The sequence below is a fragment of the Haemaphysalis longicornis genome, unplaced genomic scaffold, assembly GCF_048455015.1.
Source record: "Haemaphysalis longicornis isolate Haplotype H1 unplaced genomic scaffold, Haemaphysalis longicornis Haplotype H1 scaffold_8, whole genome shotgun sequence".
NCBI lineage: Eukaryota > Metazoa > Arthropoda > Arachnida > Ixodida > Ixodidae > Haemaphysalis > Haemaphysalis longicornis.
In genome coordinates this window covers 156,664,653-156,685,171 of record NW_027526445.1, presented here as the reverse complement: position 1 = coordinate 156,685,171, position 20,519 = coordinate 156,664,653, and the positions used below count along the sequence as shown (strand labels likewise).

Below are 20,519 nucleotides of genomic sequence, written 5' to 3'. Positions count from 1 at the left end.
GCTAGTCGGCCTTAAAATTTCGCTTAACACTGTGAATCTCTCGTAAAAGAACAACGTGACCCGGCCATGGTGCCCAATGAACCGGAGCTGCAGCGGCGGTAGCACAGCAGGGAGCACCAAAGAATACTTGCTATGACGTCATCATAGCTTCTTGTATTCTTGCTCTTTTCCCCGTCAGTCGCCTGTTCATTGCGTTCTTATCTAATAAACATACCCTGCTCCTGTAGTGAGTAGAGGTTTTATTTACGTAACGACTGCGATGGAGAATGGGTACCGACGGCAATAACAAGAACCGACGAGGAAAAAGTCCAGAGAAAGCACTGCTCTAAAGGATTTTGCTGGGAACATTGCACAGAAACGGAGCAGGATAAATTTGCGCATTATTTGTACTTACATTTATTCAATACTCGTAAAGTTGGTCGTGATTCAATACTGCCAGCCGCCACTTAGCGGTCTGGGCACCAGTGGTACTGAGGAGAGGAAGAACGCAGAGTTGCACACGACTAGTAACACAGACCGGGGAAGCAATATTCCTTACAGATCATAACACATTATTGGGAAGACTGCGCAGTTAAAATCGATGTTATTCTAAATCAGGCGATAAATGTTAACAAAAGGTTCCCAGGAGGGAAGAAAGGGAGCTTACAAGGGTTATATGCAGAGATAGCAAACACCGGGCTAAAGCCGCGTTCTTTGGATAGAACGAATGCTCCAAAAACTGCTCTTTATGATGTGCAACCCTAATAGACCGCACACTTAGATTCATGACCCCTCAACGTGACAAATGCTGCGTAGATATCAGCGTTTTTTTTTATTTTTACGAACAATTTGTGGCTTCGTTTAAACGACGTTACGCTTGCACCTCCCTCGGTAGTAGTTAGATCCTGTGCGTTACTAACCTGCTGGCCGGAATATCTGTGTTCTCTGAGTTTGTCATTGATACTACGGCCTGATTGTTCAAACGTACAACGGCAAGACAATGATATTTCCCATTCGTACGACTCTCTTACAGCAAGTCACAAATTGCACATCTACCGTACCTTTAAGGCTGCCTTTGATGCCCCGCTTTTAGTGCGTGGGATTCTGGGTGGTGCCGCCACTGTGCCTCGTTATCATGCTAAGGAAGTAAGAACCAAAGACACAAAGAAAATGGAGACGGAAAGTGTGACGAAAGTACTTGAGGGAGGCCGGTAGGCCGAGGCTGTGCGAGACGCTCCTCCGCGTCGATGAATGGCTAAACTGTGGGAGAAGGAATGAAACATGCCAGGCCGGTGGCGACGCTCTGCCAGGTGACGCCTTGGCAGCGCGTGCCGTCGTGCGCTCTACGATGAGGCGTTCATTTATTGAGAGGTCTTTCGTGGCCCTTGCGGAGCATAGAGTTTCATACTAATATATACTATAAAAAATAGATTGAAGTCTGGCGCCACTCTCTCGGCGAGCCGCGCCTCAGCGAGCGTTCCGTTACGTTCCGCTAAACCGCTTGACACGTGTCCTTGACATGGCTCATTAACATGCTCCAAAGATTCCCGGTACTTTCAAAAAGCACGACGTTTTTTTTTTGTAAAATATGATATATATGCGGTCACTTAATATAGAAATAGAGTTCCACAAATAATTATTCGTTAAAGTATATTCAGAAGCTTTATATCATACGGGCAAGAAAAGGAAAATGTTACACTTGTTGTTCCTTGTAGCTTCAAGAGCTAAGAGAAGCCATGCGAGAAGTAAAGTCAAGCTGGCGTGGAACGTCCGTCGCCGCTATGGCGGCGCCCTCAATGGTACTATCCTGCAGCTACAATTTTTCGTCTGCACTAGTTAAAGCTATTTGTTCCGGAGGCGTAGATTGCGATCACTTTCTGAGGCGCAGTTCGCGCCTTCGGCACTGGTCGGCGACTTTGGCTAGTTTCGGTTTCCGAAATTGTGGCGATCCTAGCGGCACGGTGCTGCGGCGTGGCCCTTCCCTTTCCCTCGGCGTTTCTTTCTTTCCACACCGTCAACGCTTCCTTGCCTCCTCACGCATGCGCAACAGCTCACCGGCGCCAATATTTTTTTTCTTTCTCTCGGCGCGCACGGCGGGCCAGTTCGGTGCGTGCGTGAGCGAGCCGGCGTGCGAAGGGTTGCGCGCGTTGCCTAAACGCCTCCACGGGCTGAAAGTTTCGCTGAATTATAAAATAGATTCGAATGTATTCTAAATATGGGGTAGCGGAGGAAGGAGCGTTACCACTCCTGCGCAGCTCTGTGGTGCAGCAACACAGGGCGGTAAAATTCGGCCAAGTTTCTCGCCTTCTCCAAAGACAACAGGTAAGCAAATTAGCTTTGTACAAGTTATAGTGAATTTCTTAAAAGCCGACCGATTGCACTCTTCTGTTTTCAAATTAATTCGCGCATGTAACGTGAAGTTAATGAGACATGTCACTCGTCTTGGAGTGGAGTATTGGTAGAAGTAAACGCGTCTTTGGCACGCACACTCTTGCTCGCCAGACTAATTTGTGGTGGCATTGCCGTCTTTTGATTGCCCTAGTAACTGCTGGAATGTCGATTCATTATACTTATCAAGGTATTTTTTGTTGTTTCGTGCAGCAGGTATGAGTCTAGGTTTGGGCCCCAAGTCGAGGACGGTTTGCGACTTCATTGGACGTTTCCTCCGGTGACTCTCCTCAATCCATCCAATGTCACCACGACGCACCTGCTCACAAAGAAGGCAAGCTCAACTGTACGCGCTTCTTGCCTTTCACGGCGTACCTTTACTACCACAGCGATTGGTGGCATGGAGGTGCTGCGTCCTAAGCATTTTTTTCCTCTGCCGTCTTGCTCCAAAACGTATATTTGCGGCGAAACTACTGCCAAGCGTTGCTTCAGTGCTCCGAAAAATCTGGTGTAACACCGCGGTGTTCAATGGAAGTCGATTTTCACATAAAGCAGGGGAAGGCCGAACCGAAATACATGCGTTGTCTGCAGCCGCCATTGCAAGCGTTTCGCTCATTAAAAAATAAATAAATAAAACCAAGTAGCATTGCCGGCTTTGCTGTTCAATATAAACTGCGCGCCCGCGCCTTGTCATCTTATCGCGAATGGGTTTGGTGTTCCATAGTTCTGAAGTTAGAATGGTCATGCCGTATCGGACAGGATGAGATAATAGGTGCTGCCCGAGCTACAGGGTAGCTTGTAACAACCTGGCCGATATCTGCGGCTTACAATATAGGAAAGCTTTTATTTCTGGGTGTCTTCTCCCCCCCCCCTCCCCCCCTTTCGCCTTCCTTCCCACCCGCGGTAAGCAGACTGTTCATTCACGCGCCATTAAAAGAAAAGATGGGTGCGTTCGATTTGTGTTCTGTGTTCTACGACGTGCACATGGTTGCGCATTGTTTTTGTGCATAGACATAATCCAGCAATGAGTGTCTACAGTGCGGTCATTGTGTTGCAACAATTTTTTTATGGCTGCATTTTGTTGGTGTGAACATGATTTCTCCGAAGTGTATGCAGGTTAATGGGCTGTTCAACGCTTTCTTTCAGAGTTTGTGTTAACTCACCCGAAAGGCAGGGCTTGAAGCATACGTGTGCGTGCTTTCGTTTAACATATAGGTTCCCAATTATTGTGTCTGTGAACTGAAACGAATTTTTTTAATGTTTAAGGAACATTCCTTCCTCGAGGTGAGCCCAAGAAATAAGTATACACTGAGTGGAACTTTCAAGTTCTTTTCTTCTCCCGCCGAGGTGTGCGCGAAAAAAAAATCTCTGTAGGGACTAGAACTTTCGGAGTTCTTCTTTCGTAATCAAGTATTGTGTACCTAAATGTATATTCATGGCTGTAACTTTTGCGCAACTTTAGACGGAGGCAGACACAAAAAGGTACACGAAGACCTGTATCTGTCTCCGTCTAAAGTTGCGCAAAAGTTACAGCCATGAATTCAGAATACCAACTAGCCCGCCTACCCGTGTTACTGTAAATGTGTATGTAGCACGTTTTTTTCCTATTGTACAATATTGTATCCTTAAATTTGCATATGTCATATTTTTGCTTAGTCTTATACTGTATACAAAAAAATGTATGTGAAATATATCATTGTAGTACATGTGTTTTCATGACTTCGAATCAAAGACGTCCTCATATGAATTTTGAATAAACGCAAAGCAAAAAGAATGTTTGTGTAACACTCCAATTAATATCGCCACAAAGACAACAATTCGACACCAGAAAACATACTATAACCGACATGTTTTCTTCGTTCAATTATTGAACACGTTACTTCACACATAACAAACGACGGGCAGCGGCCATTTGGAGACATCGCCGCCGCTCGTCCAACTTTCGCGCCTAGTGTCATTGCCGAGCGGCCCATGAGGCAGCGACCGGCGGCAGGCGCGAAAGTTGGGCCAGCGTCGGTTTCAAGGGCCGGCGCGCGGCAGCCCGGCCTGGCTGCACCGGGAAAAATGACGTCAGCAGCGTCCGCGACGTCACCAACCTCCTTTCTCCCCTCGCCACTCGTTGCCATGACGATAAGTACAACGTTTTTCAGACGCCACGTACTACTAGGGGAGGATTTGGCGCTGTTGTTGCGAATTACGCGGGACCACGGTGGATGCTAAAGAGGCCGCCCCGTGCCTTCGGCGCAGAAGCTTACCATCGCTTCCATTCGCGCGGAAGGTTAAAACCTGATTGCCAACATGCTCGGCGGTGGCGATGCGATGCGAGATAACGGCGGAGCAGCGTGCGCCGGCGTGGTTTCCCTCATCACGCGATGACTTCCTGAGAAGCAGCAGCTATGCGCAGTGACCGAGAAGACTTCAGTTTGCGCTGCGCTAATATTTCGCATTAGGGAGTATTGTAATCGTCCGTCACGTTTTTTTTTTGTTTGCTATTTCGTTGCATTGCAAAGCTGACCAAGTTTTATTCCCACTATGGAGGGTTAAAGGCACTGAAGCTCACATGGGCTGTGATGAACGCCGCACTAAAGGTCTATGGATTAAATTTCTCAACCTAACAATATCTAACTTGCGGAAAATCTCGCCACAAGGGGCATATTTCTTTTAAGCCTAGATCTGAAATGGGGATGCCGTGGCCGCAATTCAAACCCGAGTTTTTGAGGCACAGGAGCACAATTGCTTACCCACGCAACCTCCCCGGCGGGTGCCTACACAGTTTAGGAGGTGCAGTAAAAAAAAGCGGCCCCCTATTCCTGATCCTTCATATTTTATATCTAGTGAAAACGCCAAGATGGTATTGCAAGACAGATGGTCAAGCACCCGCCTTTCGCTTTCCTTTCGACAAAACCACTAATTTGGTTTGTTCGTAAGAAAAAAATGTCAAGTGAGATGTACTAAGCTTTTGTCATTATTTCAGAGCTGGAGGAGAATGTGTGAGCCCATTCGCTACTATACTCACTCATCGCGGACATTAGTTTTCACGAGCAATCATTTTATCTCTGCTGCTGGCTATCCCATGTTATTTGCCATTTTCACAATTTTTGCGGGAACCATTATTTTGCCAATCATCGTGGTCTCTTGTTGTGGTTTTTATTTTTGGAGTGTGCATGTGTTCGCCTCAGTTAAAGTAAAATCAGCTATCGGTGCGTCGTCTTTACGGCATTGCATGTTTTTTGTACGCTTCTTTGAAAAGACCCTAGAGCATTCCTTGTAAACGGTGCTCCACCAACAAGCCCGTAACGAACAATTATTTAATTTTTCGAGACTGCCTACCAACGTAATCAAGTGTAAAGTAAGTAATAAAATACTGTCGTCCTCTTCCTATTTCATTTTTTGAGCAACTTTTATAACCTGCTTGTTTACTTTTACACTGTGTTTCGATGATGGAAATTCACAATCGTTTTAATCGCAGGGCGGGGACCTTGTTAGCGATCGGCATTCTCATCGGCTTCATCGGAGCCTTCGTCCTTCTGGCTATAATTTTTCTGGTCACCGCTGCTTTGCGCTCAGGTAAGAAATTTTCCACGACTTTCAGCGATTTCCCGGATAATGTTTGGACGAATAGCGACAATAATTGTGGTCGCTTGAAGGTCGGCTACATTGCTTAAACTCTTAGTGCGCAACAATCGGCGGGCTCAGGAATGTGTACAACTTGAATACTTTTAAGCAGAAAATTCCTCAATATTGCATACTTTCGCGTATTAGCAATTTTTTTCATTTATGGGGTTCTTGCGTTCTCTGTCGTCGTCTTTGAAGTGTACAAAATTGGTAAGGCTTTCGGGGCTTTGTCGGAAGAGCAAGAGCACTTGGTTCTAGGAGAGAGCACCAGATCTCTCAATGATGATATCTAGCGAACGGGCGCAATGTTCTTTCGTAGTAGTCCAGCCTTGCCTAGAAATCTTCATGCGGATGGTGCTGGCGCACTTCACCGTTTTTTATCACCGTGGTGCCGGTGTTACAGCAGTAGTGACAGAAAATTTAAAATCCGTGATAACTATGCAAAGAGCTTTATTTGTATGTACGGATACTGGCCAAGAAATTGCAGTTTTAACAGCTTAGTATAACGCATTTTAGATCAATCTTTGCGCGCAAGATAAAGCTTGGAATGAATACCCTTCGACAATGGCATCACCATGGCCTGTGTAGCGCCCCGGCCGTAAATTCTTACGTCAGGGTTCGTGTGACACAGCCAAGGCACTGTTTGTTGTTGGAGCGTGCTGGCTCGACTTGTCCACACGTCACAGGTTTGAAGAGTGACGTCATGCTGCCCGGGCGCGTGCAACCATTGCTATTTCGGATGCTCGCGCTCGTTCGTTCTCGCACTTGGCAAGATCAGCCGTGGTGCGACCAGAACGGCGATGTCATCAGAACCCACAAGTCACGGCGGCCCCCTAAGCGTTTGTATCTTCGAGACCCAAACTGATACGAATAAACGACGCTGTCAATGAATATTTACGGCACGACGAGAATATTTCGGGCTGTTCTCGATAACTGGGCTTGTAGGCATCGATAGCACTTTTTTCGGCCCGCACTCACGCTATATCATGTACCAGGTGCTGATTGGCTTCGTTGCTGCTGCGGCGAGCTGCGTCGGGACGCCTGCCGTTCCTGCGTTCGAGCCGTGGCCACCGATAACGCCGATTCTACTGGAGCGCAGCGGTCATCTTCACAAGCCACCGGACTTCCCGCAAGCATCCCTGCTTCACCTTCGAGACCGACAGATGGCCAACCATCGTGGAACATTTCCGGATCCGGTTCAAGACCATAAAAAGGAGCTGCCTAGCGAACGTCGACTGGGGCACGACACTTTTTTCGGCCCGCACTCACGCTATATCATGTACCAGGTGCTGATTGGCTTCGTTGCTGCTGCGGCGAGCTGCGTCGGGACGCCTGCCGTTCCTGCGTTCGAGCCGTGGCCACCGATAACGCCGATTCTACTGAGCGCAGCGGTCATCTTCACAAGCCACCGGACTTCCCGCAAGCATCCCTGCTTCACCTTCGAGACCGACAGATGGCCAACCATCGTGGAACATTTCCGGATCCGGTTCAAGACCATAAAAAGGAGCTGCCTAGCGAACGTCGACTGGGGCACGACACTTTTTTCGGCCCGCACTCACGCTATATCATGTACCAGGTGAGTTATTTAACTCACGTAAAATGCTATCGTTCTAACAATGTGATGCTCGTCCAAGTGTCGTGCCCCATCGACAGACGCGTGGTTCGTGCTTGTTTCATGCGTTTTGTTGTACAAATGTTAGTAGGAGCTCTGTCATTTTGCAATTACTTCTCTCTGCTTGTCATGGAATGTTTGCTACTCTTGTCAGGAGATGTTGAGTTAAACCCGGGTCCTATGAATAAGGCTGAACAAGAACAAATATCAAGAATAGAAAAGATGCTTTAAGATGTGCATGCTGGACAGGCACAAATCCTGGCTAAGCTGGAGAGTATAGAATTGAAACAAAAAGAACTAGAAAATCAACTTAATGGCATTAATTCGAGGGTTGAGGTCACTGAAGATCGAATTACACGCACTGAGCAAAGAGAAAAGGCGATGATGGCCAAGTTGACGACCTTGAAAACCGAGGTCGCCGGTCAAACTTGGTGTTTTTTGGAGTGCCGGATGTAACTGTAAAGGAAACATGGGAAACGTCCGAAAAATTGGTTAGCAATGTTTGCAGAGATGTACTCGGTCTGAAAGATATTTCCATAGAGCGGGCGCACCGCATAGGGGCGTATAAAAACGGAAAGACTCGGCCTATTGTGGCATGCTTTTCTAGCTGGAAAATGCGAGAAAGTGTGATGCACAATGCCACCAAGTTTAAAGGCACCGATTACAGTGTTTCCGAGGACTTTAGCCAAGCAGTACAAGAAAAAAGGCGAAAGCTCTGGAACTACGCGAAGGAAACGAAGCAGAATAAAGATAGCCGCGTCTACCTCAACTATGACAAGCTGGTCATTGACGGCGAACGTTTTATCTGGGACAGTGAAAAAAATGAACCGGTGCCTGTCCGAAAACCTAAGTCGACCACGCTATCAACAGGAAGCGAATGACGGGCTGTGTGCCTAAAAGATAAGACGCGGAGCGGTAAGACTTGCGTTTTGCCGGGTGTTCTATCTATTCTTCTCGTAAACTGCCGTAGTATTAAAAATAAAGTAGACGAATTCGCGTCTTTGGTTGCTACTGTTGAACCGCAAATTATTATGGGCACGGAGTCGTGGTTGGACGAAAGCGTGAGAAGTGCAGAAATTTTTCCTTCCGGATATACTGTCTATCGTAAAGACAGGCATCGACATGGCGGGGGAGTGTTTCTCTTAATATCAAGTAGACTAAACAGTCAGCCACTTTTTTTTGACGACGATACGGAATCCGTATGGTGTCGAGTTTTTTTTCCTAAAGGAAAAACTTTAGTAATTGGCACATTTTACCGCCCACCAAATAGTAGTGAAGAACCAATTGGCAAACTTGCTGACGCGCTATCAGTGATACCTGACGGCTCAATTTTAGGGGGCGATTTCAATCTGCCGACTTTGATTGGATTGCAGGAAACTCGACGAATAATACTTCTCAGCTTTATCGTCAGTTTAAAGAATAGGTGTCTACGTTTGGCTTCAACCAGTACGTTTTAGAACCTACCAGGCAGAACGCAATCTTGGATTTGATGTTATGTAATGACACAAATATTATATCTAAAGTATCTGTTATTCCTGGCATAAGCGACCACAAAGCAGTTGTAGCAGAATTGTCCTTACTCAGTGCTTCGAATCAAATGCAACATCCTCGCCAAGTTTTCATGTTTCATAAAGGAAACTATGAGGCTATCTCTGCAGAATTAGAATCATACCTCGAAATTTTTATTCGGCTGTCTGAATCCCTAGAGTTGGAAGAACTTTGGTGTATTTTTCGCGATAAAGTAAAACATTTAACAGAAACGTTTATACCATCGAAGTACCTAACGGCAAAAAAACAACAAAAACCTTGGTTCAGCGCGGAAATTCGCAAGATAATAAGGAAAGCCCGGCGAGCCTATAGGCGTTTCTGCAGTAATAGTAGCGAATTTAATGAACAGGCCTTGAAAGACTCTAACAATAAGGTTAAGATTGCAATAAAAAATGCGAAAAGACAATTTTTTGGCCGGTTGAACATTGACCTTAAGCAAAATCCGAAACAGTTTTGGAAATACGTAAAGAAAACCAGGAAAGATGACATTTCTATACAGTCATTATCAGTGGATGGAATCACTGTGCAAGGTAATGCTGAAATGGCGGAAGCATTCAATGCATTTTTCCAGTCTGTTTTTTCACAGAAAACGTCAACTGCTCCTTTACCGTCATGCGTTAGTGATGTAACCCACTCTATGGATGATATCATTATAGATGTTAATGGTATAGATCGCCTCTTACGCGAACTGGACACTTCTAAGGCATGTGGTCCAGATGGGCTATCGCCATTTGTACTGAAGGAGTGCCATGACGTTATTGCAAGGTATTTAGCTATTATTTACAAAATGTCACTTGAGTCAGGCATTGTTCCCAAAGACTGGAAATTTGCAAATGTAACGCCTTTTTTTAAGTCCGGGGATAGAAAAAATGAGAAAAATTATAGACCGATTTCTTTGACTTCAATTTGCTGTAAAATTTTAGAACATATTATATATAGTGCAATATTTCAATATCTCAACTCCATCAACTACCTCACACCTTCTCAGCATGGCTTTCGGAGTGGATTTTCATGCAATACTCAATTAGTAGAATTTCAGCATTACATTTCACAGGCCCTCGATAATAATACGCCAGTAGATGCAATCTTTCTCGATTTCAGGAAGGCTTTTGATACCGTTCCTCATAACCTTCTGGACAATAAACTTGCATCCCTGAATATTAACTATAAAATTCATTCTTGGATACGTAACTACCTGCACGGCCGCGAGCAATGTGTGGTTTTAAATAGTCACAAATCTAGTTCTATTGCGGTGAGTTCTGGCGTACCACAAGGTAGCGTATTAGGACCATTATTGTTTTTAATTTATATAAATGATATAACAGAAAACATTAAGTCCGAAATTAAATTATTCGCTGACGACTGTGTTATTTATAGGCAGATAAATTCACTAAGCGACACATACGCGCTACAAAAAGACCTAGAAACAGTAGCTTGGTGGTGTGACGGATGGGGCATGAACCTAAACATCGAGAAATGTAATCACCTCCGGTTTACACGAAAATCAGCTATAACCCAAGAAAGTTATAAAATAAAAGATACAATAATCACTAGCGTTACAGAGTACAAATACTTAGGTGTATACTTAACTCAGTCACTCAAGTGGATTAAACATGTAGAGTACATAATTACAAAGGCCAGTAGAATGTTATATTTTATCCGTAGAAACTTTAAGGATGCATCCACAGAAGTGAAAGAAACACTGTATTTTATGCATGTCCGATCTATACTTGGTTATGCGTGCGTAGTGTGGGACCCACACCAAGAGTACCTTATAGAAAGATTAGAAAAGCTGCAAAACCAGGCAGCGCGTTTTGTTACCAACAAGTACGACCCTTTTGCTAGCATCTCGGCGATTAAAGCTACCCTGAACTGGGAACCACTGCAGTTCAGACGTAAAAAGTTAAGGTTAAAATTTTTCCACTGCATTTACTACAATCGTACAGGTATCGACAAAAAACGGTATCTTCTCGAGCCAAACTACATATCACTTCGTCATGATAATCCAAAAAAAGTGCGAGAGTATTCCCACAGTACAAATATTCTTGCAAATTCTTTTTTCCCTAAAACAATAAGTGACTGGAGTATGTTGTCAGAGGAATTGGTTAGTCTTCAAAATAACGATCTTTTTTTCTCCCGCTTATGATCAGTGTGGTGTTCGTTTGTTTTTTAATCACTACGAATAAGTGCTTTTGAAAAAGTGTATGGATGTATAAATGTATTTGTATACTCTGTTCTGTACATGTTGCATGTCCCCCCTACAAAAATGCCCTCGTGGCGATGTAGGTATCTTGTAAATAAATAAATAAAAGAGGGACACAAATAGTTTGTTACCCTACTTCTTTTAACTACACGTGACAACTTCCTTCTAGACGCTGTCGGTTTCTCTCATAAGTACGTTAAAATGTACGCGCCACCCTTTTTGAGCTTGTACAAAAGTAAGCAGCTGGTTCTCGCAGCACTGTTCCGGTAGTTTTAGATGTCTTACTGACCAGTGGTGAAATCTGTTTACGACGTGGCATGACGACGAAGCAGGCCAAACGCTGCAGGCGGTCATCGCTACGTCACACAGAGGACTTCCGAAGTCTTCCCTTGACCTCACCTTCGACGTCAGTGCGTCGTACAAATGTATTGCAACTTAGCCTTCCTCAATAAACTTTATAGCGTATCGGACCCTGCACTGAGCCAGGTTCCCAGGACGGGAAAATCCACACGAAAAAAGAAGCACTGGTCGACTGAATTAAGTATGTAATAGGTTGGATTTGTTTGTGCCAACAAAATATCGCATGTCTCATAAGATGAAAATGTAGGTCAGAAATGGAAATCTTATGCCTTTAATAGAAATGTGACCTGGGGACGCCATCTTTACAGTATTATTAGTGATACAAGCCTTCCATTTAGTGCTCGACATTAAACCGACAGCGTAGGCCGTATGATCCCCTAACTATCTAGCAGCAAAAACCGAAAGTTAAATGTTACTGCACAGATGCAATTTATTAAAAAAACCGAAAATTCGTCAAACAATTGTGCATCAGCTATATGAAAGTGTTTTATGCGCCTAATGCGGATAAAGTATTACAAATAGTGCTAAAAATTAGCTCACATCATTTCACAAAGAATTGAGGCTAATGATTGGTAAAGGAAAAGCGGCATACTGTTCCATGCATGAACTTTCCGTGGATTTTCCTCGTGTAGAAATCGCAACAATATTTTTCCGTCTATTTCAGCCGACGTTGAGGCTTCAAAACTTTAGGCTAGAAAAGCGGAATATCTCTGTGCCCTTCAACGTCAATATTTCCCAAAGCCATTTGATTTCACTTTTTATACAGCCCCCTCCGTGGACAAATAGCTGCGTTTCCTCCGGCTGCCACCACCCATAAGCTAAAGGAAGCATGATCGTTGGCTAATGCAAGCATTTCTTGTTTAGAAATGTCTATGAAAAAAATAACATAAATATAATAAGTTAGGCTTCTCCCACCAAAAATATATAAATTATGGGTGCTGCACGGGTTCTTTACATTCCAAGGAGAGGCTTGCAAATTTAATATAAAAACTGTGAAAAGTTGCACCCATATATGTCAAGATTGAGCCAGAAACATCTCAAATTTGTGCATCCGACTTGGTAAAATATTTTTGATTGTATGACGCCGTTTAATCCGGCGGAAGCGTTAATGCCGGTGAAAAGCATGTCTTGGTTGCCCGGATCCAAATTTGCACTTTCTCGGTAGAGTCAAGACGTTTGCGAGACTAGTGGTCATCTAAAAGTTCTCATCCGTGGAAAAGTGGGTTCATTGACGAAGCTTACCTCACGTCATTTTTTTGTTGCGAATGCTTTCTTTGCCATGAGGCCGCCGCTTGGCCTCCCCGAGAGAGAAGGCGTGCACTGGTGGTTTACTTGAAGATCGAATTTCGCTATGCGTGTGCGTCAGCTCCGCTATTGTGTTCTGCTTATAATGGGGAATTTAACCATCCTGCAAGATATTCTGACGACATAGCGTTTCGTGTACTACTACACACGCAAATTTTCATCTGTCTTTCTGTCTGTCTGTCTGTCTGTCTGTCTGTCTGTCTGTCTGTCTGTCACTCCGTTCGTGGATTCTACCACGCACCGAAAAGTTAACAGAACTATTAAACGAGACGATTACGCAGGGTAACTAAGCTATTTTACAAGCTACTTGTCTTGTACAAAACTTTATACTTGTCATCCACGTTGAGCAAATCAAAAAGCTAGGCATATTTAAGCCAAGACTGTAAAGCATAACTGGTACAAGCAGTTATAAGTGTTAAATAACATTCACGTAGGAATATGCTAGGCGAAAACAAACCACAAGCCCCGCGTCAAAAACACGAATCCCAAAATGCCAAAGAGCGCTCGCCCTGGAGCCGTGTGCTCGTGGTTCGCAACAGTAACTAAATTTCCACACATAGCGGCGCAGCTGTAAGAATTGAATTGAATTCAGATAACTCTCTATACCCTTACCACCAGTGGACAGAAACAGGAAAGGAGCCACTTGGGAGTTGGTTTTAGGAGAGAGAACAAACAGTTACTGGGCAGGGGCGTCAAAAAACTGTCTTTCCACGACAGTTGCAGCGGAACGGGTGGATACGCGGATATTTGTCCCCTCTGTTCATCCCGCGCAAGGGGCACATGTCAGCTCTGCGGACGTTTAGTCTGTGGTCGCGTAAGACGATATGTTACCACAATGTGAGCTCGAATCCTCAAAGTGGCGCTTTGCCCATGCAGGGGACAAGAGCTTGGACGACAGCAGCATCGATGCGGGAGCCTCTCGTCCATCCGATGGCGAAGGCGAAGGTGGGACCGAAGGCACCATAACTTCTTTAACTGTAACGCGATTAACACGCGGGTGTAACGTATCTATTCTCTGCTCATTAGGAAAAAAATTGATATTGAAAGTGCTAATAAGCAGTTCATTGTCAGGCTTCAAATAACAAGAACAAAGCCGTTTGAAGTCGCTTTACTCGCAAAACTTGCTACTGGAGTGGTGAGATGTGCCCTGTAGTACACAAATAACATGCTGATATTGATGATGACCATGAAGGCTGTGGTTGTGTTGGTGGCTGTCGTAACTAGTTCGCATGGCGGGATTGGTACGCAGATTTTCTCATTATCCTTACAAGTATAGAGAACTGTAAGCGATGGCGCAAAACTACTCCTCGCGTTGCAAAGCAGTCGTAAACAATCTTATTTCTTTAGATGCAGCAGAGCCGCATTGGGAAATATGATATTGTAAAGATTCCGAGAGGAAGAAGCGCACCGTCCGAAGGAGCAGAAGCAACAGCGCATTGCAAAACTACTTGAGCAGTCGTGCCATAGCCTATATTTTCTGCATGGAAATGCCATTGGGCTGCCAACCTCAGACGAGAATAAAACTTAATAACGTTCGCTTACATGGCCGCGTCCGCCTCAGGCAAAAAAGTCGGAAAAGACCTCCATTATCGCCGTGGCTTTGCGGACAGACGTAATAGCGGTCAATAGATTTCAAGTAAATAAGAGAACGACGCTCGTTGGGAACTGCGTTAAGCGATCCCGGAATTTCCTTTTTTTAAGAATGACTGGCTTATATTACCAAGAAAAAGAAAACTAGCAGAGTTTTTTAAAGGCCGAAAGTGAAGTGAGATAGCGAACCTATACTTCAAATGTGAACGAACCATTCATATTTAGGGAGCCTTCAACAGAACATTGGCGTCGCCCTCATGGGTACTTCTCTCCTCCTCCCTAGTGGTGGGCAGCCGAACAAACATCCCTGATGTTGTCACGGAGAGGCAGGGAGTTTTTCTTGATGCCGCATATGAACTGTGGGGTGGTGAAATATGAATATTCTTACCTTATTTCCCCGCCTGTAAGGAAGTTTTCCCTTTTTGAACACGGCAACGCCTTCCGGACTATCGAACGCAATGCATAAGCTCTGTGCGCTGGGTGGCGTTATGGTTGTTGACATTTTCATCCGACTATATCTGTGTGCGGAAGACGATTGCAATTTTTTTACGTTGTGCCGATGGACTGAACGGCAGCCATTCAAGTGGGCAAGAATATGTAGTGCGGATGTCGTTGCCGGTAAACCATCGACTGATCCAGGATCGCTGTCATATGCGCCTGCGCTTTTCCCGCCGGCCTACCGCTAAAAGCCTTTACGATAGCTGGAGATAAAGATTACCGTTATGGAAGATTAGTCCCCTTCATCTACTACATTTTATTCGCTAATTATTTTAAAGTCTGGAAATCACATAATTCAGTCCCAGCTGATAGAATGAGCGTGCATTTGGTTGGTGATAACGAACATCAATGTTACCTTTCTTTGGATCTCTACTGCGGGGACTTTTTTTTTTCGATTCGCCGGTGTTTCTGTCACTCTCCACAAACCAAAGCATTTATGGATGATCCGTTTGAAGTGTCGTTCGTTCACTAACGACAGTGAGATTGCATGCCAGCCACATTACCGGTGCGAATGATTTGCGTAAACAAAAAAAGCGTCCGAGTAGGGTACTTCCCAGCTGTTTCTCGTTTGGTAAACCTGATTTCTTACGTTCTTGAGCAGTGCTTTAAATGAAGAGTAAGAACACCCCAACTGCACAGAAACAACAAACCAATAATTTGGTTATTTTTGTTTTATTTTCAATATAGGGTCATTCCATGCCAAACGTCGCCGGTGTGGCGCTCGACCCTCTCAGATATTTTTGAAAAAATTTTTACTTGATTACCTCGTTCCCTAAAAGCCCTGGTTGTAATTTGGCGCGCGAAAAAAATTTTTCTTCCAGGCAATAGCACTTTAAAGATGCGGTTCCCGAGAAAACTGCACCAACTTTGTAAATTTTTTAAAACCATTCTAAACAAAATTCAAAGGAGAAAATCTGGCTCTGACACGTGTGTTTTCCGGCCTCAACGGCCATTTCAAATTGAATACCATTAAAGCATATTTTACCCTCGTTTTTGCTGACGGAATAAGGCTAAGATTGTGCTTTTTTAACAATTTTTAAAAGTATCTTCCGCAACAAGAAGAAAACTGGAAATTTTTATCCTGCGAGACTTTGCAATGTACTTTGGTCTAACATTTGTTGTAGAGCAGTCAAGTAAAGCAGGTATTGAAAAATAAATTCTAAATTCTGCAAAAACGCACTTTTTCCGCACATTCGGACGCAAATTGCGTGCTGTAGCAATCCTAGTAAAACTACGCGCAATAGTTCGCTTTGGAGACGGTATGTCCTACTTTATTTTCGCAAAATATCAGAATTGTAAATTTTGTTTGAAGGGAATAAACATTTTTTGAAGTTCGGTTCGCACGGGTTTGTTGTACGTTGCCTCCTATGGCTGCTTCCCTACCAACTACACGGATACCGCTGTTCACAGTTATTCTGTTATCACAATACTTTAAATAATAATTATATATTGTGTTATAACAATACAGCACCGTTATGACAATACTTTTTGTATTACCGATACTCCTTGTAGTTCACGGGGGAATATACGCTGGCCTTGCCATTCAGTCACCTGACACCACAGTATTCGTATGCTACTTTTGAGGTGGCTTTAGTGTGTACACACCCAAGTAGATGTGCTCAGTTCGCCATTCGAAGTCGTAAACGTCTGGTATAGAAATATCCCTGGTCTGTTAATGAACGCATCTACCGAAAAGCGCCGTTAAAAATCTGTAGCTCAGCATGCCGTTCACAATGAAAGGAGCATTAGGGCAGCCACTCTGTCACATACATTTCGGGGAGTAAATAGGGATGATTAATGAAGCTTGCTGAAGAGAGGGGCTAATTCGGCGAGGCGACGGTGTTGCGAGCTCTACTGAGTCCTTTAACATCTTCGTTTGGTTTACTTTGCCCGCGCAATCTTATGTATGAAAATTCGACGAGCAGACATAGCCCATTAGAGATTATGCATTCATTTCATTCATCAGCTTGTTGGCGTATACGCAAATGCAAGGACACCCCTCAACAGACCGTGATTTTTATGTATAGTTTATCTTTCATATTTAATAAATCTTAATATATACGCGTAATAGTTAGTGCAGAAATAAAAACAAAATATTATGGCACTCCAATACGTGGAGGTTGATTACCAGAGAAGGTTCTAAGGTCTTTACAACAACACATACAGTTGACACAGAATTTAGGTGAATAGTACAAGACATTTTCATTTACCTAAACATATACCCACGCATATTTACAGTTACTCCAGTCATATTCAGATCTTATATGCCTAAAATGCATATCCAAGTGCTGCATGCGTAATTGGGAACTTAATATCATGTTTGGATCTTGCCAGTACTGGAGGTCCAGACAGACAGAAAAACATTATTTCGGTTAATGCCATTCAGGTCGCGCTTGTAGCCGGTGGCATCCACTCACCAGCGACCTCCTCAGCCCTGTCCATTAGCCGAACCTGAAGGTCCGGATCGGAGCCGCGGAGCGCGGCCTCCCAGTGCTCCTCAGTGGTGATTAGTGGGAACGGATCCTGGGGTCATGCCCATATTATATGAGATAGGGTGGCGTGTTCACCGCACAGGTGGCACGCTGCAGTGGGGTAGAGACTTCGGTGTACGTGGGTAAGACAGGCTGGGTTGGGGAAAGTGTTCGTTTGTAGCAAACGGCAAATGTGAGCTTCGCGGTTATTTAATTGCTGGTCCGCCGGTGTGTAGATCCGGCGGGAGAGGCGGTAGTGTGTGGTGATATCATTAAATGTGACCAGGCGATCCCTCGCAGACCGCGCTCCGTGATAGGGATAGAGAATAGGCCCTGCCCGGATCGTGAGCCCTCGGGCGTGTTCGTGGGCCGTCTCGTTTCCCTCGAAGCCGGAATGTGCGGGTGCCCAGGTCAAGTGAATTGTCTGGCCTGGGGATATGGGTGGACATTTTCCCAGAATTTTGAGTGCCACTCGCGATAATCTGCCAGTGACGAAAACACGCTTGTTATCCAACGCCTCGCACTTCATAGGCGCGTGCAGCAGCGGTAGAGGTTTTTCTACAAAATATTACAACGAACGCTAGCCGTCCAAGTTCCGCTTACAAAACCTGCTTTGTTTACGCTAAACTTGAGATCGTTCATTTGCATTTTCTGGCGCTAACGCGATGATTTACACGCAGGTCCCGGCCACACCCCGGACGAGAAAACTACTTCCGAGAACTTAAATACAACTGAGGCGATGAAAGTCACGGTCATCGATACGGGTGAACATGAGTATGATGAAGCTCGATGAGAGATTACTCGGGGATGACAGTCTACCAGCCAGGCATACAGTTACTGGAAGTCGCAATAATACTCGCCTAGAATGACAGTCTTTCTTGTTTAATAAAACAATATGACGTGACTGGGGCAAACTTACTGCCATCAGGTTCAACCTACACCAATATGTCCTGGAAAAAAGCAAATAAAGACGCGAAGACAAATACAAAACATACAGGAGGAGGGGGGGGGGGGGGGGTCAGAGCCTAGATACTGTGATAGAATTCACCGACAGGTGGGTCACAATTATCCGTCTCTGTGTCGCGGCCTGCGTGATCGGGACAATGAGACGCTAGGCGAGCGGCTGCTGCGAGAGGCACGTCCTGCAAGAGGCTTTCCTAAGCGAGGCTCTCGTGCACAACTTATTTTGTATGTGTGTGCAGGCGCGTGGGTGAGTGTTCGTGTGCGTGCCTGTATGTGCATGCATGGTCGTGTAAACGTGTGAGTGTGGCTGTGTATGTTCTTGTGTGTATGTGTTAGCGTGCGAATGCACCTGGGCGCGTGTGTGTGTGTGCGTAAGCGAGCGCGTGTGACCGTATGTGTACCAGGGTGTGTGCGCGTCCGCGGGTGTATGAGCGATTGCACGTGGGATCCCACGTGTATGCGTTCCTGTGGGTGTGCGTTGGTGTCCCTGTGTGTGCTTGCGCTTGCGCTTGTGCGTGCGTGTGCTTGTGTGTTTTGTGTGCGTGCGTGTGCGTGTGTGTTTGCGCGTGCATTTGTGCGTTGTTTCTGAGCATGCCCGTGTGCGTGCATGTGTGTTTGTATGTGTGCCTGTGTGTGCCTACGTGTTTGCGTGTGTATGTGTCCCCGCGCGTGTGCGTGTGCCCGTGTGCGTGTGTGTGTATGTGCGTGCGTGGGCGTGGGCGCCTATGTGCGTGAATGTGTGCAAATGTGTGTGCGAGTGCGTGTGTCCGTGTGTATGTGTGCTGGCGTGTGTGCGCGTGTGCGTGTGTGCGTTTGTGTGCGTGTGTGCGTCTGGGGGGGCCGACCAACATCTCTAACCGAGTCAGGTTGTGCCGGTCCCTGTTTCCCTCTTTCGTGAGAAATCGGCGCGCACCTCGTAAATACCAGCGTTCTGATTGATTTATTACACTTCACGTGAAGGTGGCCAGCGACTACCTTACACGCATTATCACAGAGTGTGCAGTAGACGTCGGGGCACGATGGCTAGACAGGATACTGGCAAACATTCCCAGGAGACGAAAGATCTAATTAGGCAACGGCAAACTATGACAATCTCCACCGCAGCTGACAGAATAGAACTAGCGGAGCTTTCAAAGTTAGTAAATAAGCGAAAGACAGCTGACATACGGAAGTATATTATGGGGAGAATCGAATACGCCTTAAAGGACGGAGGTAGTCTGAAGTCAGTGATGAAGCGTATTGGCACAGGGAAAAATAAAGTGTATGCACTTAAATACAAGCAAGGTAATGTCACTAGAAATAGGGACGAAATAGTCACAGTAGCCGAGGAGTTCTATAGGGATGGGTACAGTAGCCGGGACATTCAGGATAATGCCGAACGAGAAAGTCGCTCAGAGGAGATAAACATCACACCAGTATAGACAGAAGAAATAAAGAAGGCTTTGAAAGAATTGAAAGGGGGCAAAGTACCTGGTGAGGATCAGATAACAGCAGACCTCTTGTAGGAGGGCGGAGAAATTGTACTTGAAAAACTGGGAAACCTGTATTCGCAATTCCTAATGACAGCAAGTGTACCGGAATCTTAGAAGAACGCGAACCTCATCTTAATCCATCAGAAAGGTGACATGAAGGACTTGAAAACAGGCCCATCAGCTTACTGTCAGTCGTCTACAGGGTACTTATCAATGTAATCGCTAACAGAATTTCGGCAACGTTAGATTTTAGTCAACCTAAAGAAGAAGCAGGGTTCCGTAAAGGCTATTCAACAATGGACCATATTCACACGATCAATCAGGTGACAGAAATGTGCGCTTACTACACTGAAATCGTATATATAGCCTTCATAGATTATGAGAAAACATTTGACTAGGTCGAAACCTCAGCAGTCATTCAGGCATTACGGAACCAGGGTGTAGTTGAGCAATATGTAAGAATACTAGAGGATATCTACAATAGGTCTACAGCTGCCATCATCCTCCATAAGCAG

At 45.1% G+C, this 20,519-nt stretch overlaps 1 protein-coding gene and 1 pseudogene across 1 annotated transcript; both read left to right on the top strand.

The window, feature by feature from the left end:
* Positions 1–6,943: 6,943 nt before the first annotated feature.
* Positions 6,944–18,438, top strand: LOC144149258 (uncharacterized). The gene is made up of 3 exons (XM_077680810.1): positions 6,944–7,558; positions 13,887–13,955; positions 18,250–18,438. Exons 1-3 carry the CDS (start codon positions 6,969–6,971, stop codon positions 18,302–18,304), a joined length of 714 nt encoding a protein of 237 aa, XP_077536936.1. The 5' UTR covers positions 6,944–6,968; the 3' UTR covers positions 18,305–18,438.
* On the top strand, positions 8,491–10,255 carry LOC144149702 (uncharacterized; annotated as a pseudogene).
* Positions 18,439–20,519: the final 2,081 nt, after the last annotated feature.